The sequence below is a fragment of the Oreochromis niloticus genome, linkage group LG15 (genome assembly GCF_001858045.2).
Source record: "Oreochromis niloticus isolate F11D_XX linkage group LG15, O_niloticus_UMD_NMBU, whole genome shotgun sequence".
Lineage (NCBI taxonomy): Eukaryota > Metazoa > Chordata > Actinopteri > Cichliformes > Cichlidae > Oreochromis > Oreochromis niloticus.
In genome coordinates this window covers 20,295,297-20,323,247 of record NC_031980.2, presented here as the reverse complement: position 1 = coordinate 20,323,247, position 27,951 = coordinate 20,295,297, and the positions used below count along the sequence as shown (strand labels likewise).

At 38.5% G+C, this 27,951-nt stretch overlaps 2 protein-coding genes, 1 long non-coding RNA gene and 1 other non-coding gene across 5 annotated transcripts in view; 3 read left to right on the top strand and 1 right to left on the bottom strand.

The window, feature by feature from the left end:
* LOC106097797 (uncharacterized) overlaps nt 1-13,753 on the top strand; it is a 37,808-nt gene extending 24,055 nt beyond the window's left edge. The window contains exons 1-10 of one of the 2 annotated variants that reach the window (XM_025898677.1): nt 527-679; nt 864-1,214; nt 1,371-1,655; nt 1,764-1,838; nt 10,596-10,670; nt 11,206-11,292; nt 11,367-11,395; nt 11,546-11,602; nt 12,535-12,594; nt 13,287-13,753. In XM_025898677.1, the coding sequence (XP_025754462.1) occupies nt 619-679; nt 864-1,214; nt 1,371-1,655; nt 1,764-1,838; nt 10,596-10,670; nt 11,206-11,292; nt 11,367-11,395; nt 11,546-11,602; nt 12,535-12,594; nt 13,287-13,409 (1,203 nt within the window). In that variant the 5' untranslated portion in view covers nt 527-618 and the 3' untranslated portion in view covers nt 13,410-13,753. Of the gene's footprint in view, nt 1-526; nt 680-863; nt 1,215-1,370; nt 1,656-1,763; nt 1,839-10,595; nt 10,671-11,205; nt 11,293-11,366; nt 11,396-11,545; nt 11,603-12,534; nt 12,595-13,286 lie in introns of those variants that run through there. The other variant, XM_025898678.1, reaches the window with a different exon arrangement.
* LOC109194820 (uncharacterized) overlaps nt 1-27,951 on the top strand; it is a 183,095-nt gene that overhangs the window by 134,014 nt on the left and 21,130 nt on the right. Inside the window, exon 13 of the mRNA XM_025898661.1 lies at nt 14,158-14,172. Within this exon, the coding sequence (XP_025754446.1) occupies nt 14,158-14,172 (15 nt within the window). The remainder of the gene's footprint in view (nt 1-14,157; nt 14,173-27,951) is intronic.
* Nucleotides 8,557-9,707, top strand: LOC106096662 (uncharacterized). Its single transcript, XR_001223052.2, has 3 exons — nt 8,557-8,760; nt 8,849-9,332; nt 9,528-9,707. It is a non-coding gene; the product is annotated as an uncharacterized LOC106096662 (long non-coding RNA).
* Nucleotides 26,742-26,860, bottom strand: LOC112842542 (5S ribosomal RNA). Its single transcript, XR_003214354.1, has one exon. It is a non-coding gene; the product is annotated as a 5S ribosomal RNA (ribosomal RNA).

Here is a 27,951-nt window from a genome sequence, read left to right as displayed (position 1 = left end):
TGCTGCAGTTCCCTCACTCTCACAGAAACACTTTTTCTCAGAAAGAAATTGCTTCATGTTAACAATGAGGAAGAGGAGGGTCTCAGTCCACTAAAATATCTTATCTGCTGTATTTTCTATAGCTGCAGTTGGATATCTTCATCTCTTAGACATCAGCCTGCATGTAGGAGTTTGATGCTTCGACTGTTTGTTCTTATGTGCTGTCTGTTTTCTAACAAGCTCTGTTAAAACAAAGAGGATGGAAACATTTATCTTTACTAACAATCTTCACACATTCATCGTCCTCAGTCTTCTTTTTTAATTTCATGGTGTCAAACACGTCATTGTCACAAATGAACACAATGTGCACCTGCTGAGTCTTCTTATCATTTCTCTTTAGAATAGTTTTTCTTTATAAAAAATGCATTCATGAATTTCAGAGATGTAAATAGCTGATGAACCCCTCTATGAAACATAAACATCAACAAAACAGGGAAAGATCTGATAATTACTAAAGTTGTGGTGAGGATGTGACGACTGACAAATAACAGGAAGTACAAACAGTCTTAAAGAGTCAACAGTTCAGAGACTGTGACAGTCGAGATTGAGAACAAGAAAGAAGTGAGACAGAGAAGCACGATGGATGAATTCAGATGGATTCAAATGTTTTTATGTCTGATGCTGATGATTCAGATTGCAGGTAAGAATACAGGAAACATTTTAAAACCAACAAAACTAAATATTGTCAATATCGTACAGTCAATAACCTTTACAGTAAATAAGACAGCTGAGCATGCTCTGTTTATAAACTTGTGTCTGAAATGATCTTCACTCTGATTGTAAAATCTGCTGTATTCTAATTTATTTTTCATATTTCTCTTCAATCTTCTCAACAGTATCTGTAAATGAAACATCCATGTTTATGAAAGTTGGAGATGACGTCACTCTGCTTTGTGTAAATGTGATAGATGAGCAGAATAACTGTGATGGTACTACGTGGACCTTTACTCCAAGAAACAAAGAAACAGTAGAGCTGATCGAACTTGGACAGATTGGTGAAAAAGCCCAAACTAAATCAGACAGACTGAGTGTTACAGCGAACTGTTCTCTGCTTATAAAGAAGCTCACAGTTGAGGATGTTGGTCTTTATTACTGTCAACAATACAAAGTCAAAGAAACACCATCTAAACACACTCTGGTTCATCAGTCTTTGGTTCATCTCTCTGTTATTACCTGTGAGTATTTACATCAAAATAGTTTTAACTCAAAGTCTTGTTGAAATAAAAACATTAATCATATTTATAATAATTAAATAATAATTAGTTAAAGTGATTAATATATCTGTCCTGATGCACTTTTTGTGTCTCACATTATTACATTATGTTCACCAGTGACTGAACATAAGGACACTGATAAGGTGAAGTTAAGCTGCTCTGTGGTGACATATGCAGAGTGTCATCACACAGTGAAGTGGCTGCTTAAAGGTCAAGCTGAGGACAAAGAGAACAAACAAATAGTGACCTCACAGACTGACTGCTCCACCACTGTGTCTATTGTGGAGAATCATTACTTATACTCATCACATCATAAAATACTGAAGTGTGAAGTGACTGATACTAAAACAGGTAAAGTGCAGCTGTTTACCTTCAGCCATCAGACCTCAGGTGAGGAAACAGGTGAGATCATGATCAACTATTTAATACGACTAAAATCAGCTAAAGCTTGAATTTACAACAGATGAAAAACATGGAAAAGTTTTATGTTGTGTTATTTCATTTATTCAGGTGACACAAAAACAACAAAGAAACCAGACAGAAAAACTGAAACAACCACAACAATTAAGACGCTTCTAAAATCAGGTGATGTTACTAAAATTAAACTGACCACAAATATTTGTTTATTGTGCTTTAAAAGTGATCTTTTAAAGTTTTTTTAGTATCTTAAAGCACATGAAAAAATTATTATCTTTACTTTTTGTTCCAGATGATACAACAACAAAAATCCCAACTATGGAAAGTGAAAGCATGACAGCAAACAACAAATCATCAGGAGATTCACAACATGGTAACTCAACCATGTGTTAGTAAATGAAAAGTTAAAAATATACTGTAAAGTATATTTGACTTTTTATGTTTCTATTTTGGTTTTTATATTTTTATATCAGATGTTTAATTACATTTATGTACATTTAGCTGAGTGACAGTCAGACATGTATCCTACAGGAAACATAAGATGGAAACTTTTGGTCTGAAGATGTTTTCATTTTTGTATTAAACATAAATATTAAACATAAATATCTGTCTCTGAATATCATGGCTGTGGGTGGAGATAGATTTATTCATTTAATCGTTGTCTGTCAGTAAAATCACACGTCTGAACTCAAACTTTTCTGTTCATGGGATATTTAGACAGGAATAACTGACTTTGGTTCACATAATGTAAATGAAAGCAAATGTCTCTGATCATGTGTGTCTGTAATTTCCTCTTCATATAACATTACACCAGCTGACTGTGTAAACATGGCAGCCATCTTTAGCCATTTTTAGCCATTTTCCATATTTAAACTAGAAAATGCTTTTGAATTTGAGTCCATCAAATTTCAGGTGTTTAACTTTATTGTGTACTTTACATTTAAAATATTACATAATAAATAAGTAAAATAATTTAAACAGAAAACTGCAAAGAAGTCATGTGAATAATTAGAAGTTTTGATTCACTTTTTTCAGATTTTGTATCTTTGAGGTTCATAATTGTCTCTGTGGGATTGGCAGCACTTTCAATAACAGCTGTGACAGTCAACATGTGGACAAAAACTAAAGGTAAATTTAATCATGAGAAGTTTGAATGATTTTGAATTTTCATTTTAATATTAAATTGACTTTTTTCTCATTTTAGGGAAGAAAACACAGATGGATAAAAACACAGTAAGTACAAAACTCAGTAATAACATAACAAAACATTCTAAATGTTGTATTTCTGATACTGTAAACGACATTTCAGAGATTATTTTGAATTTGTTGAGCGAAATGTGGTTCAGCAGAGGACTGAGAGTCAGAAGTTTATAGGTGAAAGGTTGTTGGTTTGAACCCCACATGTGAGGGTTTGCTTTGGGAAAGTGGATCATTGATGCTGTCATCTGCCTTTAAATTATCACTGAAATTATTATTAAATATTTGTGATAAAGTTGTTAAGCTTGTCCCAACAGCTGACACACTGAAAGAAAACCAGCAGGATGCAAAGCAAAAGAATTTGAACAACAAATCACAAATGAACAAAACGCGACGCACCCCACTGCGCAAGGTGACGTCAGAGTGACGTTTTTATACGTCAGTCCACAGAAGGGATTGTTTTGGAACGCCAGGCGACGTCTTTTTTCTGATGTCTACTTAAAGTTAAGTGTTGATATCTGTACGGTCTCCGTGTACGGGCTATTTATAGTCCAAATTTGGTTGTGGACGACTTTTCAACGTCAAACTTAGACTCACTTTAGACGTCGTTTTTTTACTGCTTCTATGAGCTCTGTGGTCCCATGTTTCCAGAGGGTGGAGGACATGGTTTCTATAGGCCACCAGTTGATTTTTCTGTAGCTTTATTTATAGCTTTGTCTGTCTCCAGTTATCATCTGTGGCTGAGACAATGAAATGAAGTTATTAGAAAATGATCTGGAACAGTATGCCATCTGAAATTGGACCAGTTCATACCAGTTATGTATGAAGGAATGCAGAGAGGTCAGCGAGCATCTCCAGGATGGCGAGGGATCTTGAACTAAAACTAAAGTGAGCAGCTGCTCGGTGGATTTCAAGCAGATACTCCAGTTCATACATACACACTTCTACAAACTTCTCGTACTTTCCATCGCAAATTCTCACAGTCCAGCTACCGATCACAACCACATTCACTTCCTTTTACAATCATGATAAAACAGTATACTTGTAAAATTAAACCATATATATTTCAAATGCTCTTTTACAATTATTAAACACATTGTACTCCTTTTAAATAGAATTCAAATTTTTTTTCTAAATACTTTAACCATTATTATTTTAAATTTTAACATGGATTTCAGTAGGGATGGTTCTGACATAAACCGTAGTAACCAGACCGAAAAGCAGTGCACATTTCGGTGCTTTATTTCGGTGCTTGTTTTTTTCCTGAGATGTCATACACTTTGGATTCTAGCCAATCATTTTACCTTTGCAAGCGTAGTAGGCGGGCCCAGGTACATACGTTCTTTTAGAGCAGAGCTACATATTAAAAATGCCCAAGGCGAAGCAGTCAAAGTCTGGCTGTACTTCACAGCAAAAGATGCAAACTCAGCAGCCTGCAACAAGTGCTTTAAGCCCCACGCCCCCGGTACCGCGAGCAAAAAGGAGATCACGTTTAATCGGTTATAACACGGGGTGAGAAATATAAGTCCAGACATGTGTGGTATCCACAGAAACCTCTGAATCTCAGTTAAATTGTCATATAAACCATTTCTACAACCACCAAACTCAACGAAAACAATCCATGATTAAACGAGCAGTTATGTAAATGCGCACAAGTCCGCTAAACAAACAAAACCGAACAAGAAATTCTCCAGACTTCATGTAACCGTCTAAAGAAAAGCTGGTTATCTTCCAGAGCTATCACCAATTCCAAACACCAAGTTTCACCACACTCTGACCAAAATTCACTGAATGAGCCGCAAAAGAAGACCACAAAAACACACAGCGGCGCAAATGCACTAAGACAGAAATTGGCTTACAGTTCACATTTCCTGTGAACATTTCCTCGTTATTTTCGCTGGTAGCCGGTAGCCACATGATTATCAGCAGTTACCACGCCTACCTAGCCGCATCAGAGCCGTTTTCCGTCAACAACCTCCATTTTAGACCCACCTATAGACACGTGACTGGACAGACGTCACATGCAGTAAATTTGGGCCCATGTGGGTTTTGGCCTTGGAACGTCTGATTGGTTGAAGTAACGTGAACGTGGCATTGTTACTGTGACTCTATTGGCTCAAACAATTAAAAAGAGGTGTCAATCATGCAAATTGACCAAAAGAAACCAGAGTTACAGCCCCTCAGAGTTTAAAGGGCCAGAGGCCAATTAAGCACTCCATGCACAGAAAAGGCCCATTGCCATGTTAATGTGTGGTTAATTCTTCAAAAATGTATTTAAAAAAAAAAATAAATTTAGGCATGTTAATAAAATTAATTAATTTCTGCTCTTAAATACCTAAAACATTCAACTGGCATGGTGTCCAATTGTGTGCCAAAATTGGACATTTTTGTACAACGTCTGGATATTCATGTATTGACAGCGCTGTAATTTTTCACTGTTTCACTTTAAAAGCATAAATCTTTGCACAGAGGATGTTTATATGTTGGTACGGTTCTTATCATTTTGCAGAAGAAAAGAGACTGCTAAAAATAAAAACATAAGAGGTTTTTGGACAAAGTTTGTGTTCTCCATTCTTTAAGCACCGGTTCGAGCACCGTTTAAGCACTTAAATGGTGGTGGTGGTGAAGGGCTGGGGTGGGGACTCCCTTGCAGTCTTGATATGTGCTGCATTTTGTACTTGTGGTTGCAGTTGCAGGTCCTGGTTGGGTGGGTGGGCTCTTCTTCCACTTGCAGGGCCTGGAGCTTTGGTTCCCGGGGTCGTCCAGTTTTTGGCTGGGTCTCCTCTTCTATGGGATTGGTTTGAGCCCCCGTTGGCTGCTCCACTCTATGGGGTGGGTTAGCCTGCATCAGTAACAACCTGTGGCGGTGTCTGTACCTCAGGGGCTCTTCAATTGCTGGGTGTAGCTTGTCTCAGACTCAGACTAGATTGTCCCTTTTTGTGTGTGTTGTCAGGTGTGAAAATAACTGTGGTTGGGATGCAGTCCTATGACTTGGGACTCATCTATATGCTCTCAACTGCTATTTGCGGTAGGAGCAACAGGTGGGGGAAACAGGTGCTGCCCAAGGCACTGTGCTGCTCTGGGGCGTTGTCACTGCGAACTCAGGTTAGCAGTTCGTCGCACACTGTTGCGGGGTGTGGTGAATGGGGGTGTTTACTCAGCCAATTGGCTTTCTCCTACTGGGGTTAGTCTTCCACCTCCCACTCGTTTGTGTAGGAGATTGTACAGATAAGTGCTTGAGGTAGTGGCCTGTATGAAGGTGTGTGTGTGTGTGTGTGAGTGTGTGTGTGTGAAGCTATTTGTGTGTGTGTGTGTGTGTGTGTGTGTGTGAAGCTATTTGTGTGTGTGTGTGTGTGTGTGTGTGTGTGTGTGTGTGTGTGTGTGAAGGTATGTGTGTTTGTGTGTGTGTGTGTGTGTGTGTATCAGTCCAGTCACCGAGTGTTTAGGAGTCTGACGGTTTGAGGGAAGAAATTGTTTTGCAGTCTGGCAGTGAGGACCTGAATGCTCTGGTACTTCTTGCCAGAAGGCAGCAAAGTGAAGAGTGTGTGTGTTAGGAGGGGGTGTGGGCTGCACAGACCGTTTTTAATTACACTATAGTCATTGCAGCTAATGACATATCACCATGCACCATATAGTGGCAGGTGTGTCATTACAGGTATCCTGTAAAAACAGAAAAAAAAAGTAACAGAAATGAATAAATAAACAGACCAAAGAAACAGAAAAACAAGAGGAGCCTGTAAAGAGTTTGTAGAGCTCATGTTGGAGAAGCAAATGTGTTTGGCACAACATCACATTCAGATCATGATTCTGAATGCAAACACTCTCAGACAAGACAGGATTTTAAAAAATAACAACATGAAAATGTATTTTTCTTAATACAATCAGATATATTTTATCTTGTTTTTGTTTATTTGACAGGAACAACATGATAGCAGCCACTATCGTTCCCACGATATCATACAATTGATTGTCCCAAAAATCAGAACAGAATTAGGAAAAAACCTTTTAAATATGCTGCCCCTGTTTCCTGGAATAATCTGCAGAAGGAACTGAAAATGTTAGAAATGGTTACGTTGTAAGTCCATCTTAAAGAAAGGAGAGAATAACTCTTTTAGTCTCTGTGATTGTTTTTAATGTTGCTCTTAATGATCTAGTTGATGTAATTATGTGATGCATGTGCTTTTGACTTTTGCTGCCATGATGCCAGGTCTCTCTTAGAAATGAGATATTTACCTGGATAAATAAAGGACTAATAATAATTTATTTGGCAGGTACATTATGATAGAGATGAAGATGTTTCAGTCAACTATGAAAATATGGGAGACTCTGCTGTTTCTATCAGACTGCACTGATGAACAACTTGCTCATAAAATCACTGCTGTTATGTTATTAGTATCATCGCATCTGGTTTTACACATTAAATGTCTTAGATATGTTAGATATTATACGTCAGTTTGAACGTGTGTGTTTTGTGTGTGTGTGTGTGTGCGTATGTGCGTATGTGTTTCATGGTATTTTTGTTTTTCAAGATGTTTTTTAAGTTTCTAATTATCTTGTATTTTGTCCAGTTTACATTTTATAACATGTCTTTAATTATCTTTGAATAGAATCTGTATAAATTTTCTGTTTATTATTGTTTATGATCATTTGATCTAAATATTAAAACAACTTTCAATCCAGTTTTAGTGTTTGCTGCAAGTGAAATTGTATTTGTGCAAAATAAATAACTATTTTCACAGTTTATCTGAAGCCATTTTTCATGTAGTACCCCTTTGTGTCCACCAGAGGTCCTCAGTCTTTCGGTCTGTGTACACTTGTTAGTCACACCTGCATCACCTTCTCCCAAGGCATTTCTCATTCCTCTAATTTGTGCCTCCTCGTTTTCTCTCCTGCATCCTCCTGCCTGTGACTCATAAAATATAAAGCATCCTTAGTACACCATGATGAGAGGACTATAATTCCCAAAAGTCATTTTTAGAAAAAAGAGAGAAAAGAGAGATCCATTCAGTGGTTGGACAGGTGCATACTTTGACGTAAAAATGCAATTCAGTCAAACGAGATGAGTCAAAGATGTACAGAATGAAAAATGGGCAGTTTTTCTTTTTTGTTTGTTTCACATTTCTTCATAAAGTGTTTGAGCTTTTTCTTCCTGCTTGACCACAGTTTCTCTTTTTTACATCCACCAAGAAACCACATACAGACTGTTTCTGTACATTCAGACCCTGCTTTCTGATCTCTAACATACATGTGATAACAAATACTTCATGTTTCTGTACATTTTTAAACTTAAAACTTAAGAAATAACCTAATACTCATGGTGAGAGAACAGGTAGTTGGGTGGAGAGAGAGGCTCAGAGGCTTTTAACCATTTGTGTTTCTGACGTTTATCTGGTCATTATTACAGACTCAAACGTCCAGAGCTCTGCTGCTGCTGCAGTTCTCACATTCTCACCAAAACACTCCCTCTTCAGCTCTCAGAAAGAAATGACCATGTTAACAATGAGGAAGAGGAGGGTCTCAGTCCACTAACATATCTTATCTGCTGTATTTTCTATAGCTGCAGTTGGATATCTTCATCTCTTAGACATCAGCCAACATGCAGGAGTTTGACGCTTCAACTGTTTGTTCTTATGTGCTGTCTGTTTTCTAGACAAGCTCTGTTAAAACTGTCACGGTCCTCACTGGCTGATTCCGCGTTAGGCAACATGTCTTTGTTTTTGTTCTCTCTCTCCCTCTCCCTCTTTCCCCTGCCGCGGCGGTGCTCACTGCGGGCTCCGCCCCTGGCCCACGCACCTGTGCTCTTCATCACACCTGTCGCTGTTTACTGCAATCAGAAGGGCCTTTTAAGATGGCAGACCTACACTACTCGTCGCTGGAACGTTGAGCCACCCGTGTTAGTGCTTCAGCAATCTGCCTAAGTCTGTGAGTTTCTCTGCGAGCTAGAGCTAATCGGATTTTTCTCTGTGTGTGTGCGCGCGTAGATCCCCCCGGACCCGTCCCTGTACCCCCGAGTGAGCGAGAGGAACGACTGGAGGAAAAGGAGTGGGATTGTTGGCTGAGAGAGCGGAGTGTGGCTTTGGACCCTTTCCCTTCCCCTCGCACCCTTATGGTGTCAAACACGTCATTGACACAAATGGAAACGATGTGCACCTGCTGAGTCTTCTTATCATTTGTCTTTAGAATTTTTATTTATAAGACATTGAGAGATTGAAGCTGATGGACTCTTTATTTTAAATTTTTAAAACATGAACATCAACAAAAAAGGGAAAGATCTGATAATTACTAAAGTTGTGTTGAGGATGTGACGACTGACAAATAACAGGAAGTACAAACAGTCTTAAAGAGTCATCAGTTCAGAGACTGTGACAGTCGAGATCGAGAACAAGAAAGAAGTGAGACAGAGAAGCACGATGGATGAATTCAGATGGATTCAAATGTTTTTATGTCTGATGATTCAGATTGCAGGTAAGAATACAGGAAACATTTTAATAGCAGTCAAACTAGATTATATCAGTATTATTAGAATCACAAACCTTTACAGTAAATAAGACAGCTGAGCATGCTCTGTTTATGAACTTGTGTCTAAAATGATCTTCACTCTGATTGTAAAATCTGCTGTATTCTAATTTATTTTCATATTCTCTTCAATCTTCTCAACAGTATCTGTAAATGAAACATCCATGTTTATGAAAGTTGGAGGTGACGTCACTCTGATTTGTCTAAATGTGATAGATGAGCAGAATAACTGTGATGGTACTACGTGGATGTTTGCTTCAAGACACAAACAACAATAGAGCTGATCACACATGGACAGATTGTTGAAGAAGCCAAAACTAAATCAGACAGACTGAGTGTTACAGTGAACTGTTCTCTGCTTATAAAGAAGCTCACAGTTGAGGATGTTGGTTTTTATTACTGTCAACAATACAAAGTCAAAGAAACACCATCTAAACACACTCTGGTTCATCAGTCTTTGGTTCATCTCTCTGTTATTACCTGTGAGTATTTACATCAAAATAGTTTTAACTCAAACTCTTGTTGAAATAAAAACATTAATCATATTTATAATAATAAAATAATAATAATCAGGTAAAATGATTAAAATAACTGTCCTGATGCACTTTTTGTGTTTCACATTATTACATTATGTTCACCAGTGACTGAACATAAGGACACTGATAAGGTGACGTTAAGCTGCTCTGTGGTGACACATGCAGAGTGTCATCACACAGTGAAGTGGCTGCTTAAAGGTCAAGCTGTGGACAAAGAGAACAAACAAATAGTGACCTCACAGACTGACTGCTCCACCACTGTATCTATTCTGAAGTATTATTATTTATACTCATCACGTCATAAAATACTGAAGTGTGAAGTGACTGATACTAAAACAGGAAAAGTGCAGCTGTTTACCTTCAGCCATCAGACCTCAGGTGAGGAAACAGGTGAGATCATGATCAACTATTTAATACGACTAAAATCAGCTAAAGCTTGAATTTACAACAGATGAAAAACATCGAAAAGTTTTATGTTGTGTTATTTCATTTATTCAGGTGACACAAAAACAACAAAGAAACCAGCCAGAAAAACTGAAACATTCACAACAAACAAGATGTTACTAAAATTAAACCGATAAAAAGTATTTGTTTATTTTTTAGTTTAAAGTGGCCTTTAATATGATTTACAGCACATGAAAAATACATTCTCTCTTTTTTTAACTTCTAATTTCAGATGATACAACAGCAACAACTGTGGAAAGTGAAAGCACGACAGCAAACAACAAATCATCTGCAAATTCACAACATGGTAACTCAACCATGTGTCTGCAAATGAAAAGTAAAATATACTGTAATGTATATTTGACTTTTATGTTTCTGTTTTGATTTTTATATTTTTATTCCAGTTGTTTCATTACATTTATGTACATTTTGCTGAGTGACAGTCAGACATGTATCCTACAGGAAACATAAGATGGAAACTTCTGGTCTGAAGATGTTTTCACTTTTGTATTAAACATAAATATTAAACATAAATATCTGTCTCTGAATATCATGGCTGTGGGTGGAGATATATTTATTCATTTAATCATTGTCTGTCAGTAAAATCACACAAACTCAAACGTCCCTGTTAATGGGATTTTCTTTATCTTTAAATAGAAATACACTGACTTTGGTTCACATAATGTGAATGAAAGCAAATGTCTCTGATTATGTGTGTTCGTATTTTCCTCTTCATATAACATTATACCAACTGCGCAAACATAGCAGCCCACTTAGTTATATTTTGCATATTTTAAACTAGAAAATGCTTTAGAGGTTTTTTGTTTTTCTCCTTTTGCCAGGTGTCCTGTGGTTCATCATTCCAGCTGTGGGTTTGGTCTCACTCTTGATAGTTGTTGTGGTTTTCATCAGATGGAAGAGAACTAGAGGTGAGAACATTTACAGATAAAACTTGTCTGAGTTTCAAAATGAATGTTAGAGTTGACTGTTTGTGTCTTTACAGGAAATAAAACACAGATGGATGAAGATGCTGTGAGTTTTCACATAAATAATTAATGTTTTTACAGTTGACATTAAATAAACAACAAATCCGATCATCTCTGAGCGGTGTTAACAAGAACTAAACTGCCTTCACAGACACAGTTTACCACCTGATGTAACCAGATTATGTCTCTTTTTCAGGGACTGAGTTTAAACCCTGCAGAGACTCAGTCTGCTCCTCAAACCAGTCAGGACTCGGTGAGATCACACACTACACCCAGAGCAGAGTTACAACCACTTCTTCTTTAATGTGTTCTCTAAATGTAAATGCATGACACACTGAGACTCTGATGGTAGTGATTTTGAGGAGTGGTCTGCTTCTGAATGTGAATAAGACCAGATAGATGGCGAATGACTTCAGAAGGAAGATGATGGTTATATAACCAGTGTTTATTCTGGGACAGTATGGTCTCTCTCTGTTTGCCCTGTGACAGGGCTGGGTGTACAGGGTGTACCTCACCTCTCACCCCATGGTAGCTGGGATAGGCTCCAGCCCCCCCAGTGACCCTGATAAAGATAGGCAGAAGAGAATGGATGAATGGACAATGTTGATGTGGTGGAGGAGGTACAAGTATCTGGGCATCCACATCTGGCCATTGAACAAACTGTTGCTCATTACAGTCACACTGACCTCCCTTATTTAACAGGAAGTGGAGGATGTCTTGATGCATGCTCAATCATCCAGGTAAATAAATCTCCAAAAGTTGATTCTGTTCATCTGGACGTAGCGTCTTCAGTGGGAGAAACGTTTCGTCACTCATCCAAGTGACTTCTTCAGTCTCAGCTGACTGCAGGCTTCCCCAATCTTATAAACAGTACATTTGCATAATGACTGAAACTAGCATCACTGAAGGAACAATGGGCTGGGAGGTCAGTTCCTTGATCATTAACGTTTCTCCCACTGAAAACGCTACGTCCAGATGAACAGAATCAACTTTTGGGGAAGTGGAGGATCTTCTTTAGCCGACTGATTCAGCTCTGCTGCCACAAAAAACAAAAATATTTCATACCCCTTCTACTATAATAATAATAATAATAATAATAATAATAATATTAGTTACACAAAAGTGTAAAGTATTTCTCATGTCATCATGTTAATGTGTTTGTATCTTCTTGTCTTCACTGTATAGGTGGATCCTGAAGTTTCCTACGCTACCATCAGCTACACCAAGACCAACAATAAAGTTCAGGTAAGGTTTTGTCTTTGTGTATTTATTTATTTATTTATTTATGTATTTATATTCCAAATGGCATGGGCTATACATCAGCTCTTAAACCATGCTAACGTCTGCCTGATGACCTCAGTATGACATCTGCATTATTTTCATAATCATTTGTCAGCATTGTTAACATGGTGTAGTGTATTAATCTTTGTGTGTCATTGTGAAGTCATGTAATGCACATTTGGTGTGACTCTGACCCGATCTACATCCAAACTAAATCAGCTCAAGCTGTCATTGGTATCTACCATCGTGGACTAGAAAGAAAGACCAACAGAACCAATTACATATTCACTTCCTTCGAGCAGAGAACTATTTGAATAAAAGACAACAGTATATCTGTCAAGGCGCTGGATAATAATGAAAACGAGCCATCTCAAAAACATATTAATGTGCAATTTGTCCAAACTATGATTCCAATTTAAACTTACATGTTAAAGTTAACTGAGCTGCAGCAAACATGTGAGTACAAAAGACTTGATGGATGACTTTAGCATGGGCAAAGAAAGAATACATCATGTTTTGGAGGTGATCCACATCACTGTCTTTGAAACTGAGACGCTGAAAATAGAAGGATGTAATTTCTAAGCACCCTTCCAGTTCTTCCATCAAACTGCTTATCCACTGCAGGGTCACAGTGTTATGTTGCTTTTGTTTTCCAGGTTCGGGGTGATGATGAAGGTGATGCAGTGACCTACAGCACTGTGAAGGCTCATTCCTCTTCTGCTGCAGCCACTGCTGATCCCAGCAGCCTCTACTCGACTGTCACTTTTCCACTCACATAGTTAAAGTTGACAAAAAGGACTCACATTTAAGTTAAAGACTAATTTTGTTTTGTGTTTGCATACAGCAGATTGGTAGCAACATGCTAATTAACGTAAATGATTAGATAGATGCCACTATTATAAAAAAATATTTGGTTTCAAATCCAGAATCATGTCTTTATATCCTCCATTAAAACTATGTAACTAAATGTAAATAGAAACTTTTTCTTAATTTTCTTAATGAAATCAGCCCAGTGTGTTTCCATAATGTGATCCAAGTGTGAATATCTAAATGCAAACAAACCAAAAGCCTTGTATAGATATTAATGATATAGTTATATGTTTATATTTTATGATATTTCACAGGAAAAAAAACTTTTCTGCAAACATTTTGCAGAAAAGGGTTGAAATTTAATTTAACCCTGGTTACACTTGCTGTTCAGTTTAAAATGGTAAATGGCCTGTATTTATATAGCGCTTTACTAGTCCCTAAGGACCCCAAAGCGCTTTACACATCCAGTCATCCACCCATTCACACACACATTCACACACTGGTGATGGCAAGCTACGTTGCAGCCACAGCCACCCTGGGGCGCACTGACAGGGGCGAGGCTGCCGGACACTGGCGCCACCGGGCCCTCTGACCACCACCAGTAGGCAACGGGTGAAGTGTCTGAGCTGAGCTGATTGGTTATGTCTGCACCTATGAATGCTTAGCTAAAGGGTTCCACTTCCATATTTCCCCACATGCTTACATCTGTAGACACAGATGGATGAAGATGCTGTGAGGTTTACTATATATAATTAAATATTTCTTCAACTGACATTAAATAAACAACAAATCCGATCATCTCTGAGGGGTGTTAACAAGAACTAAACTGCCTTCACAGACACAGTTTACCACCTGATGTAACCAGATTATGTCTGTTTTTCAGGGCCTGAGTTTAAACCCTGCAGAGACTCGGTCTGCTCCTCGAGCCAGTCAGCTCTCAGTGAGATCACACACTACACCCAGAGTTAAAACCACTTCTTCTTCTTCTCTAATTCACTAGCTGGGCCCACGTCCTCATTTTAGGTTTGACAGCGTTTTAGTAGGTAAAGGTGAATGCTTGGACATGAATTGAGCTGCGGTTTGGGGAAGGCCTCGGAGGGCGACGGCTCCCGGTCCTTGCAGATCCTCATGTACTAAATAGGAGTGAAGAAGTTAAAGAATTGAGAACAAGGAGGGAGGGTGGGGCACGTAACCCGAAGGAGCGTGTTTGGAGGCGTGGTCCTGCTCCTGAAATTCCGATACATAATCTCCAATTAAGTTAGAAATGCGTAAGACCGACTAAGAAAGCATACAACAGATAAAGAAGTTAGACAATGTAGCTGTAGAACAGTGCAACAGACCATGAAATGCAAAATCTTTAGTCAGAGTTAAAAACAAACATTTTGAGACATCATTTATGAGATATACCATGACACGGATACGAGGTAAAGACTTTAAAGGGTTGAATGTTTGAAGAGTTGCTGTTGTCACATGACACAGTGTCACATATTACTGAGGAGTCAGGACGTTCTCGTCTTGACTGTGTAGGCGGATCCTGAAGTTTCGTACGCCACCGTCAGCTACACCAAGAACGCCATCGGTAACACCAGGGTCAGGTGTTTTTCTTCTTCTTCTTTTTTTATATGTTCTGTAGTGTCATAGTTATAAAGTTAAACTTGTATGTAGAAGTGATGACAGGAGGCTTGTTTGTTTTAAGGTTGTTTTTGATTTTGTTTTTTGTCCTTTGCTTCCCTCTACTGACGTGTTCTACATCTAGCTGTTCACTGGAAAACTAATGTTGTAGTGCAACCCCAATATCAAAAAATGATGCTGCAATAAATAAATAAATACAGATTAAAAACTAAATAAAGTTATATTTTATTCATAAAACAAAACAAAAAAACATATCAAATGTTTAAACTGCTACATGACCCACAACGTTCAAAGTCGCGGTCCAAGGGCTTTGTGTTGCATTTGAGTTTTGAATCTGTCTCTGTCATTCTAGTAATGCTGAGCTTTAGTTTTTGTTGAATTATTTGAGTGCTTTACTTCCCCGGTCCTGCATTTAATTTTCTTGAATTCTTGGCTTTTATTTAGTGTTGGTGCCTATTTTGAGAATTTCTTCTTGTGTTTCTAGTTCCCTCGTGTTCCCTCGGTCTCATCTATGTGCTTGTATCCTCTGTAATCATGTTTAGCCCTGTCTTTTCTTTATTTCCTGTTTTAGTTAGTTAGTTAGCTTTCCTTTAGTCCTCCTGTTTAGCCAAATAAAATAACTCTCTCTTTGCTCTGTTTTTCCTGCATTTGTGTCCTGTTCACATCGACTCTATGACATTCACTTGTCAGTATTCTTTTCATTAAATGTAATATGTAATATAAGTGTATATGTCTTTTAACCCATTTGTTTAACGTCTTTCTTTATTGAAGAGAGATATTTTATATTGTATGAAATCACTAAACTGATCAACCAACACAATAGAAGCACCTGTTTATTTTATTATTGTTATTGTTTACTTTATACTCAAAAACATTACTAACCCTCAAAATCATCAAGAACTTATTTCGACTTTAAAGGTTTATTCATTCAAATAATTTATCATTATAGAATGTGTTTGGTTAGGGTGACCAACCGTCCTCTTTTCCCCGGACTTGTCCACTTTTCACGTTCTGTCCGGGGCGTCCGGGGGGATTTTCGAGATTGATAAAAATGTCCGGGTTTCCTAGGCCTACAGAGGACCCATGTGTGAGACGTCATCCCCGAACTGCTGCTTTGTGAGCGCTTGTTCTGCGCTCACAGGGGACAGACAGCGTGTAGCAACACGCCTAATGATGTTTAAAAGATCCCAAAGCACAACTCCTTTTTTTGCACTTGTTGACTTGTAAAAGCCTATATGACATTTTTTATTTCACAATTCATTGACCGCACAGAGAAGGCATCATGTTAAATATGTTAAATATGTTTCTTTAAGCAAGTTCTTCATGACTGAGCCAAGTGTCCTCTTTTTTGGAAATCAAAATATGTCACCCGTTTGGTCTGTACCTGAATATATACCAAACAAATAAATTTCATTTGACCAGATTACATTAAATTTAATATTTTAAATTTTATTTGTGTAACAAAATTACACGCGAAAGTTACATATATTTAAATTAATCAAAGTCAGCATCTCAGGCACATTTTGTTTGTTTTTACACGTTTGTATGTATTTATGTTAAATCACGTGTCAGACAGCTTCACTTTTGTTTCTCAGGTTCAGGATGTTAACATTTGAAATTGGAAACATGTAAGTGGAACAAACATGTAAAAACATGAGAAATCAGGAAGGGGCAAAAAAAAAGCATTTTGCTAAAAACAGATTTACAGCAGAAGTTTTTTGCACTGCATTTTAAAATGAAGATATATTGCATTTATTTACAATTAAAGACACACAAAGCAGAAAGTGTGTTACTGTTTTACATCCACAGACACACAAGAAAAGAAGCAGGCAACATGAGGTCAAGTTATGGCAATTTTATTTGTGTATTTCAGTAGATGTATTCAGAATAGAGTTTTAAAAAAAAGACACAAACATCCCAAGTAAAGTTTGGGGGGATTTTTAGGAGGAAGTGGGTTAAAGGTGAGAGGTGAGGGTAGAGAAGATGAGCGAGACAGAGAGAGAAGAAGAAGGATGGGGTGAAAGAAAGGTGGAGACAGGGGGAAGGAGGAAGAAACTATTGATCTCCTTAAACTTGACGCTGCTGGGTCAGTTTTTTCTCAGCAGTCTGCTCCAGAATCCCCTCCTGTTCTCCGCCTTCTTTTCTTTTGTCTTCAGCTCCTTCAAGGTTTTCTTGAGCTGCTCCTCGGCGTCTTCAAATTTTTCTTTCAGCTGCTGTTTGGCCAGTTTCACTTTCTGTTTGAGGAGCTCTTTAGCTTCCTTTTTCTGCTTTTTTATTTCTTTAAGTGCATCCTTGCAGTCTTTTTTGGTCACCGGAGAGCCTGTCATTTCTTTCTTGAGTACCTTCACCTCAATTTTCTCTTCTGCAACTTCTTCTCGCACTTTCATCAGTTCTTTCTTCAGAGTCTCACTTTCCTGTTTTGCCTCCCATTTTCCATGTGTCTCTTTTTCAAGTGCTTCCTGTGTTTCCAGCAACTTCTTCTTAATGTTTTGAGTGTAACTCTTTGTATTTTCCATTTCTTTCTTTGCTTCCTGTATTTTAATTTTCTCTTCCTCCAACACTTTTTGGGTTTCCAACAAATCTTTCTTCATATTTCCAATCTCATTTTCTGCCTCATGTTTACGTTTTTTCTCCTCTTCAAGTTGTTGCTTTAAATGCACTAATTCCTTCCTCAGTATTTCAGCTTCAGCCATTGCATTTTCAGCTTCTTGTGTTGCCGACTGCATTTTCCTTTTTTCCTCTTCAAAAGCTTCCTGCACCTCCTGTAATTCCTGCATCACATTTTCTGCCTCCTTCTTTGCAGTTTGATATTTATTTTTGGCTTCTTCTGCTGTGGTTTTCTCTTCCTCCAATGCTTTTTCAGCTTCCAACAGTTCTTTCTTCATGTTTTCATTCTCATTTTCTGCCTGTTGTTTTCCCATTTTCTCTCCTTTAAGTTTTACACCCACATGCAGTAATTCCTGCAATACTACTTCAGTTTCAAACTTTGAATTTTTAGCTTCTTGTCTTGATTTTTCTGCCTCTTCTTTTAATTTGACATTTTCAGCCTGTATTATTTGAAATTCTTCTTGAAGGCTCGTCGACTTCACTGTACTGTATGGTGAAGCACTCACATATCCTCTTCTCGATCTCCCTTGATTCATTTTGGCCTTTTAAAGAAAAGAACCAACTTATTGTAGAGAAGTGAAGTGAAGTTTTCGATGGTTTTTTATCTTCAACTGTGGTTTGTCCTGCACAGAGATGCTGCTGTAGATTTGTCTCTAGCTGTGTCTGGATAAAATGAAAAATGCTGTAACTAAGTGCTTGTGTTGCACAGTTCTACTAAACATTCCATCTCATGCATGCTCCGCCCACATGGTCAGGAATGTCAGGTGCTGCATCACCAAATGCTGCTTCCGTTGCCTAGCAATAACAGCTGTTCACTTTTTGGGGTCTGGTTCATTATTTAATAAAGAAAACATGTCCAAGTATTGCAACCATGGTGCTGAGGCTCAGCGCATATTCTAGCCTGCTGTGTGGGTGGCCAGCTAGAAATCACTGGTGGGCAACATGAGTGAGGAGAACACTGGAGCAGCCAAGCAGGGAGCTGCAGGTTGCTGGTTTGAGTCTCTGTTCAGATGCTGGTGTCTCCTCTCTCTGAGATGTTTGCAAAGAGTCCCAGATAAAAGAATAAGGATAATAAACAAACACGTGACTAAACTAACAATTATGACACTGATGTGTTTCATGTGTAGCAGGATGGCCTCTATACAGCAGTCGCTGCAAGCATCCACATCAGCACACTTACTTTTCTTTAAGCAGGCGTGCTGGGGTCCTCCTAAAGAAAGTTTGAGAATTTTGTGTGAGTTTTTTTCATTGAGTCAAATTCCAGCATTTTATTAGTCTAATAATTAGCAGATATGTGTAACCACAGTAGATAACAGTAACGTAAATTTCTTCCACATATAGTCACCAGCATTGTGGCGACAAAACAGTAAAGTTGAAGCTTCAAAACGCAAAGTCCAAAAGCCCATGGGTGATGTCAGCGTGGTATACCTGTTATAAGCAGTGTGTGAATCTGACTCAAATATAACAGCCACTTTATTAGGTATACCAGTTGAACTGATCCTTCAGACAAACACCTAGTCAGCCAACCATATGTCTGCAACTCAAAGCATTTAGACATGTAGACACCTCAAATGGAGCATGAGGAACAGGAAGAAAGTTGGTTTAAATGATTGAACGCGGGACGGTTGTTGGTGGTGTTGGGCTGGTCCGAGTATTTCAGAAACTGCTGAACTGCTGCGACTTTGCCACACAACTATGTCTACAGTTTAGAGAAGTATGGTCTGAAAAAGAGGAAACAGAGTGGGTGATAATGCTTTGATGACATCAGAGAATGGCCAGACTGCTTCAAGATGATAGGAAGGCAATAAATAACCACTTGTTACACTCTAGGTACGCTGAGGAGCATGTACGAATGCACAAAACCTTGAAGCAGATGGGCTAGAAGACCACACTGGGTGGCACTCCTGTCAGCCAAGAACAGGAAACAGAAGCTACAATTTACACAGTTCACACAGGCTCACGAAAATTGGACAGAAGCCTAAATAAATGTTGCCTGTTCTAGTGAGATTCAATTTCTGCTGCAACTGATTGTAGGGCCATAATTTGATGTAAAAAGTTTGAAAGCGTGGATCCATCTAAATAGGTATCCCAATAAATGCATTAATACCATGCTCTTATTCTGAAAAGACAAGTATAGAACTCTAAATCTGAAAGTACTTTTGCGTTCGCAGCCCAGACAAATTTTTAGGACAGTTTTTAAACTCATATCAGAAATTCAATAAATTCCACAACAGGTCTGTAAATTAAAATAACACAGTACAAATCCAAAGAAACCACATATTAAAAGATTTTTTATTCACAATAGAAGTGTAACAAATATAGTTTATTAAAAAGTCTGCTGCTCATTAATATCATCTTAATCCATAAGCTCGGGAGATTTTTATATAAATGTCGAGCGGCCAGTTTGCCGGAATGGAATATTTACATTTTTACTCAATAATTATAATATTAACACAATAAAACAGATTTCCCCACAAAATTAAAATATTGCATGTAAATGCAAAGTAAACTATGTGCAATGGAAAGATTATCAGCAATATTTTGTACAGATACATTTCTGAGGTTCACATGTTTAAACCCTTTAAAGGAGATTGACGACCATTTTGAGGAATTCAGATTGAGTTCCAGTCATTTCTAGTGGTTGTGTACCACCATGAAAAACAAATGTCAGTGATGTCTGTATGAGACGTTTAAGGAAAAGTGGTGTTTATTCAAAGAGGACTGACTGACTTTGGTTTGAATTCCTGAAACTGGTGTAATTCTCCTTTAATATTCACTAATAGAAAGGCATTGGAAAGCAACAGACCGCCAACACAATAATCATAAAACTACCTTTTGCAGGTAGTGAAACGACCAGTTCAGTGTCAAATGAGAGAGAGAGAGAAAAAATGTTAAAATGATAAAAATCCAGGTGGACACGAGCACAAAAGAAATTACATTTTTTTTGTGTCTGGACAATAGCTCAAAAGCAAAGTTTCTTTTTCTTCTTTTTGTGCTTTGTTGTTTACGTTAAATACATTTTCTCTGTGGTCAGTGTCTGTATGTTACAGTATACTGTCTTTTAAAAATGGCCACAGTGGTCCAACACACGACTCCTTGCAGGCTGCCTTTGACCTACACACCTTCAGGCCAGCCGTGAACCTCAGCAATCCCACCATAGCCAACATCTTCATCTTGTATGCTGTCCTCGCTGTGGTGAGTACAGAGTGAAACCTACGAGGTGATTGGATGTTTTGTATAAAATTTGAAAGGAACAATTGTTCCTTTCCCCTTTGCTGTGTACTGTGCTGATGCTGTTTTCAAAACCTACCACACTCAGTATCAGTGTCACACTGAGATATTTCAAAGATAACCTGAATAAATACAAATAAAATACAAAGAAAGGGAAACAGCTGTCCAAACCTCTGTCTCTATGTAAAAAGTAATTACACCAATGTGTTAAATCAACAATCAACAGTGATTAATCACATTTTTTTATAGAGATGACTTCATGAGCAACACCCAGGCCGGAATATTTTAGTCAAGAAATCACTTAACTAGAACGTGTCTGACAAAGTGAAGTTGACTAAAAGATCTCAGAAAGCAACATCGTGGACATCTAAAGAAACAGCTAAGAAACACTGAACTCTATCAGTCTGGAAAGGGTTACAAAGGCATTTCAAATGCTTTGGGAATCGAACCACGATGAGGGCCTTAATCCAGAAAATGCGGAAAACCTGAAGGCCTCACTTGTCTCATTTAATGTGCCCTGAAGCTCAAGTGCACCAGGACAATAATGCAAAACACAGCAGCAAGATCATCTCTGAATGGCTCAAAAAACAACATGGAGGTTTTGACCTGGTCAAAGTGCAGACTGGAATCAGATTGAGATGATTTCGCATGACCTAAAAAACTCAGCCTATGCTGGAAAACCCTCCAAAGTGGCCGAATTAAAACAATTCTGCAAAGAAGAGTGGACCAAATTTCCTCCACAGCGCTGTAAAACACTCATCACCAGTTATTGCAAATGCTTGATTGCAGTTCTTGCTAGATGACAAAAACACTTATTAGGTTTAGAAAGAAATTACTTTTTCACATGAGGTAAAGTTGGAGAGCTTTTTTCCCAAACTAAATGAAATCATGATTTAAAAAACTACAATCTGTATTTACTCTGACCATCTGTGTTAACAAAGATGATGCATACAGCACTGTGAAGGCTCCTTCCTCTTCTGCTGCAGCCACTGCTCATCCCAGCAACATCTACTCTGCTGTCAGTTTTCCAGCCATATAGTTCAAATATTATACAAAAAGGATTTCAAAGACTATTTTTGTTTTGATTTCTCATGGAGAAATTTGTTAGCAATATGCTAAATGGTTTAAAATATTCCTGTTAGATTGCCTAAATGTGACACAGAGATGTGCAACAGACTGTTTAACTTAATATGTCTAAAAAAGAAACACCTGTTACTGTGAGAGTGCCGGCTGTATTATTGTTCTATACAGCAATGCTGTTTTCTTTTGTCTATAAATATATAAATAATGTATTTTTGCATTTTTTAATGAAAATATAGTTGATGCCTGGTTTATTTTCACAAGGTTATGAAGTGAAGACAAGACTGGGTGGATGGAAAACATACAGCTATTACACCAGATACAAGATAGTTTCTCAATATAAACTTTGTCTCTCAGTACATGGTAAACTTTTGCTGTATGAAACCAGACCAGTGTCTTTCTATCTAACCACAAAAACTTTATATAGACATTAATGTTGTTAGTAATCAGAAACATATGGGGGTTACATTTTCATTAAAAATCTGTTTGTTGTTTCAGTTTAAGCCAGTAAAATAACCTGAGAAAAGATGGCAGCTGGCCTGCAGCGTTCAGCATCATCATCCTCTGGGTTTATGTTGTATTTGAGGTTTGAATTCCTGTTTTGATGTCTTTAGCATTCTGGTGATGCTGAGCTTTAGTTTTGTTGTATTATTTGAGTTCTGGTAGGTGTTTAGTTTTTATTGAGTTTTGGTGCCTATTTGGAGTATTTTTTGTGTGTGTTTTTACTTCATGTCTCATTTACGTACTTGTACCCTTTCTCTTATCATGTTTTGTGGGATTTGTAGTTTTAGTTGTCTTTCCTGTTTTCCTTTGAAGGTGACTTTAATTCTCTGTGTTAATTGCTTCTTTCTGCTGGGATCTTCTGCTCTGCCCTAAATGTTTTCACCTGTGTGTAATTACATTCATCCCCTCTGAATCATCATCATTCATCAGTTATAGTCCTGTCTTCGTTTTCTCTTTGTCTCTGGCCAGCTGTCTCTCACTTGTTATCTAAGCCTTAGTGGTTTCCCTGTAGTTTGGATGTTGGTTTGTGACTATTTGTCTTTTTTGGACTTATTGAACATATTCAGCCAAATACAAAAGCTCACTTTGGTTTACTTCTGTATTTGGGTCCTAAAACCAACTAATCCATGGCATATACTTATCTTCTTGTCTCTGCATTTAATATTAGTGACTAAATAACAATAAAAAAATCCATTTGTATAATGCTTTTCTTTATTGAAGTGAGATAATTTGTGCTGCCAATACCTGAATTCATTTCAACAACCAGCCAAAACAATAAAACCATGTGTCTTTTATTGTGTAATTCTACTTACTGTCACCACAATAGCTATGATTAGCTTTCTGGTGTTTATGGAACCAGGTTGATCTTTTAAGCTGTGAACAATGTCGTATAGTGCCCGTGGAATGAGCTTTAGTTTACAGATTGTTTCCCTGTCGCTCCCCTTCATTCCACTAGAGGTCACCAGTCTTTCAGTTTGCATCACACCAACCTCCCCTCCTACCATTACTCTCAGCTGTTCTCATGTGTATATATACACCTGTGCTCTAGTTCTACTTCTTGCCAGGTTGTTTACTGTAGTCATATAACTCGCAGCTTATTTACAATATTTCTTTTTTTTACATTTATCTATAAAATACCTAAATATACTTTCACTATCTCTGGACCCTTTATCCTGCTTTGCTCACACGACTGTAAAAGGCAAAACACTACAGCTTTACAGTATTCATTTTCACAAGGGGCCACATGATAAACTCAGACTATTTTGGAGGGTAGCACCAATTGGCTTATAAAAAGATTGAATACATTTTGAGTAAAGCTGAGTTCAGTTTACTGATGCAGCCCACAGAGCGGGTGCCCACAGGCATAACTACTCTGTGAAAGGCCTCAGGTCAGATGAATTAGGGGGTCATTATCACCACGTTTTACTGAAGCAAACAGCATCTTGTATTCTTTCTCTCTCACTCAAACACACAAATACACACATAAATTCAAAATGTGACTATTTTAGTCACTGGAATTAGTCCATGGAATTTAGTCCCACTTCAGTGGGCTGAATACATTAAAATAATGTCTGTCTTTAATTAATTAATGTCTTAGATAAACAATCTGCTGAAGTAACAACTATGATAATTATTTGAAAGTTAACATTAACTAACTCTAAAGATCTGAAGATCGGAAATGAAACACTAAATGTATTGAGGCAAATTAACACCATTGAGCCCTGCTCTCAAAGACTGACAGATGTAACTCTGTCTGTGAAGTTGGATTTAACAAATAAGTGCTTAAAGTTTTAAAAGCATGTTTAGATCCATCTTCTGTCATTATGGAACATGACGTTACCTGGTTGGTTCGCTGCGGTCAATTAACTTACATTAGAATATGTTAGCTAACGAGTAACAGAATCAATAACTGGGGTGAATATAAGGATAATAAAAATAAAAAACTGTCACTGACCCGGTTCCAGGGACTCGGGGTCCGTGAGCAGTGTGGACTAGTATTTTTATTATTATTATTTAATGTGTGTGTCTTCTGCTCTGTGCTACTGTTCTGTCCACATTTGTATGTAGGCCGGTGTGTGTGTAAGTGCGTGCAGCTGTTCTCTGTGGGCCAAGTTACAGGCACCTTCAGGCCTGGTGGGTGTGGCCCTGCTGGATCAGGGCTCGTCGGAGGAGCACGAGCATGGACGTCGGAGTGGGACACACACACGGGAGTCTAGGGAGCTACGGGGATTAGTGGTGTGCTGGTTATTTACTGCACTGTAAATAAACGCACTGCTTATATTCAGAGCTCTGTGCCTGGGTCCTCCTTTTCCTCACATCCCCACGGTTGGCCAGCGTCAACCGTGACAAAATCAGTCTCAGAGGATCAATTTTGTTTTGGCGCTGGCTGCAACAATAAGTTTTATGTTAAGAAACCGATGATATGCTGTCCACTTTCACTCTGTCTCTTTAACTGTCAGTGAGTCTTTATTGTTTGGCTAGCTGCACTGACATGGGAAAGTTTTGTAAATGAGAACAGTGTGGAGCAGAGTCTGTTTGATTTACCAGACCCAAAAGCTAGAGGCACGCAATGTGGCTAAACAAATGTTCACAAAACGCGATGAGCACTATTTTATGCAATAAAATAATCTCTTTTCCTAAGCACAACAAACTTTTAACAACACCACAAAAAAATAAAATAAAAACTCCAGGCATTTTTTTTCCTTCACACACATCAACCTATTTTCCCTGCGGACATGCTGATGGGATTCCCGATCGTGCGTTGGTAATAAATCTAGTTATGCTTGTGGTGTAATGAACATGTAGTAAGATGTTATGTTGTAAAGTGGGTGGATGTTCTTGGGGGAAAAAAGGTTATTTAACTGCATAAAATAGCACTAATCGCATCAGCTGATTGCGCTGTTCGCTACACTTGGCCAGATAAAGAAAAAAAGTTTCTCACTGCATTTTGTCAATTCAGTAAACCACCTCTCACTTGACTCAAATTTTCCTATGTTAGTTCACTTAGCCAAACAACAAAGAACCTTTTATGCTAAAGTGACAGAGTGAAAGTGGACAGCATATCCTCGATTTCTTAACAAATCTCATTGTTGTAGCCAGAGACAGCACAAAAGTGGTCACCTTAAACTGATTTTTAGTTTTGGTATCCTTACATTCCACTCAGTTATTTGTTCTGATATTAGTTAGCTAACGTAAACTAAGACTAAAAGTCTATTGACTGCAACGAACCAATCAGGTAATGTCATGTTTTGTACTGATAGAAGATGGTGCTAAACACTTATTTCTTAAATCCAGCTTCACAGACAGAGTTACAGCTATGACAGTTTTCGGGAGCAGTTAGCGTTAGCGTTGGTTAGTAGCATTAAAAATCCTCTAAGGGCCTTTACAGATCAAATGCATAAAATTTGTGTTAACTACACTATGAAGTGAATATGAAGTCATGCATGTGGAAATATGGTCACGCGTATATTAGCATTTTTAATCCTTTGTTATTAGTTTTCATGGCTTAGCAATAGACAGCTGTCCAGTCTTCTCGACTAGTTGTCCTCTCCAATCACCTCAAAGTGCAGGCTGGGAGTGCTGTGCTCTTTCTGGCCTTCTGATTGGACAGACAGATGCAGCGTGCAGCCTTTGGGCAGTAGCATCTGCTCGTATGTTGCAGCTAACTAGCTGATGGCTCTCCTCTCAACCTCATGCTTTATGAAACAAGTTCCATAATGCATGTTGTAGCCGCCTGTTAACAGGTCCAGTACTGAGCGATCCCATTGAAGAGTGATATCATGCCGCTCTTTCACCTTTTTGGCCCAGAAGTTGAGCTCTTTGCTGACCAGCTGCAGCAGCTCTGAGTGACAGAATAGCAGGAAGTAGGAGATTTCTTGATACGACCCAGAAACTTGTCCCTCCGGAAATGACCATTCAGGACTGGTTGAATCACAGTTTCTTTAAACTGTCTGGAGATTTTAATGTCATCGCTTTTGGTAAATGGTAAATGGACTGGTTCTTATATAGCACTTTTCTACTCTCACTGTGCACTCAAAGCACTTTATACAACTCGTGCATTTACCCAATCATACCCATTCACACAAGCACTTTATCTAAGGTTCACTCGCATTCACACTCCGATGGAGTGCATTGGAGAGCAACATGGGGTTAGTATCCTGCCCAAGGATATTTGGCATGTAGACTGGAGGAGACTGGGATCGAACCACCAACCTTCCCGTAAGTAGGTGATCCACTCTACCGCCCCAAGCTTACAGCACCTGGTATTCCCAGGCAGTCTCCCATCCAAGTACTAACCAAGCCCAATCCTGCTTAGCGTCCGAGATCAGACGAGATCGGGCGTGCTCAGGGTGGTATGGCCGTGAGCCATAAGGTTTTCTGTATGTCCTCAAGGTTATCGGCCAGCTTGCTGCAGTTGACCTGCTTAGCTTCCTGGCAGAGCTGCAATGTATGCTGGGCTATGTCGTCACTTGCGACATTCAACTTCAATGATGAAGATGGCGTTTTTGCATTCAATTCTTTCCTTTACTGTATGTAAGACGACCCTCATCAAAGAGCTGCAGTATGATGGTGAGGACATCAGGTTGGGCCTTATCCACTTCATCAAACAAGACAACGGCGTTGGGACATGCCGTCAACAGCTGGTCAGCTGACCCCCTTCTTTATGTCCCACATATCCTGGTGGAGAGCCAATGAACTTGCCACCCCGTGTTTTCCTGAAACTCGATCATGTCCATACAGATAAAACCTTTTTCAATTCAATTCAATTCAATTTTATTTATATAGCGCCAAATCACAACAAAAGTCGCCTCAAGGCGCTTTATATTGTACAATAGATCGCACAATAATAAATACAGAGAAAACCCCAACAATCATATGACCCCCTATGAGCAAGCACTTTGGTGACAGTGGGAAGGAAAAACTCCCTTTTAACAGGAAGAAACCTCCAGCAGAACCAGGCTCAGGGAGGGGCGGCCATCTGCTGCGACCGGTTGGGGTGAAGAAGGAAAACAGGATGAAAGACATGCTGTGGAAGAGAGACAGAGATTAATAACAGATATGATTCGATGCAGAGAGGTCTATTAACACATAGTGAGTGGCTGGAAAGGAAAAACTCAATGCATCATGGGAATCCCCGGCAGCCTACGTCTATTGCAGCATAACTAAGGGAGGATTCAGGGTCACCTGGTCCAGCCCTAACTATATGCTTTAGCAAAAAGGAAAGTTTTAAGCCTAATCTTAAAAGTAGAGATAGTGTCTGTCTCCCGAATCCAAACTGGAAGCTGGTTCCACAGAAGAGGGGCCTGAAAACTGAAGGCTCTCCCTCCCATTCTACTTTTAAATACTCTAGGAACAACAAGTAAGCCTGCAGAGCGAGAGCGAAGTGCTCTAATAGGGTGATATGGTACCACAAGGTCATTAAGATAAGATGGGGCCTGATTATTTAAGACCTTGTAT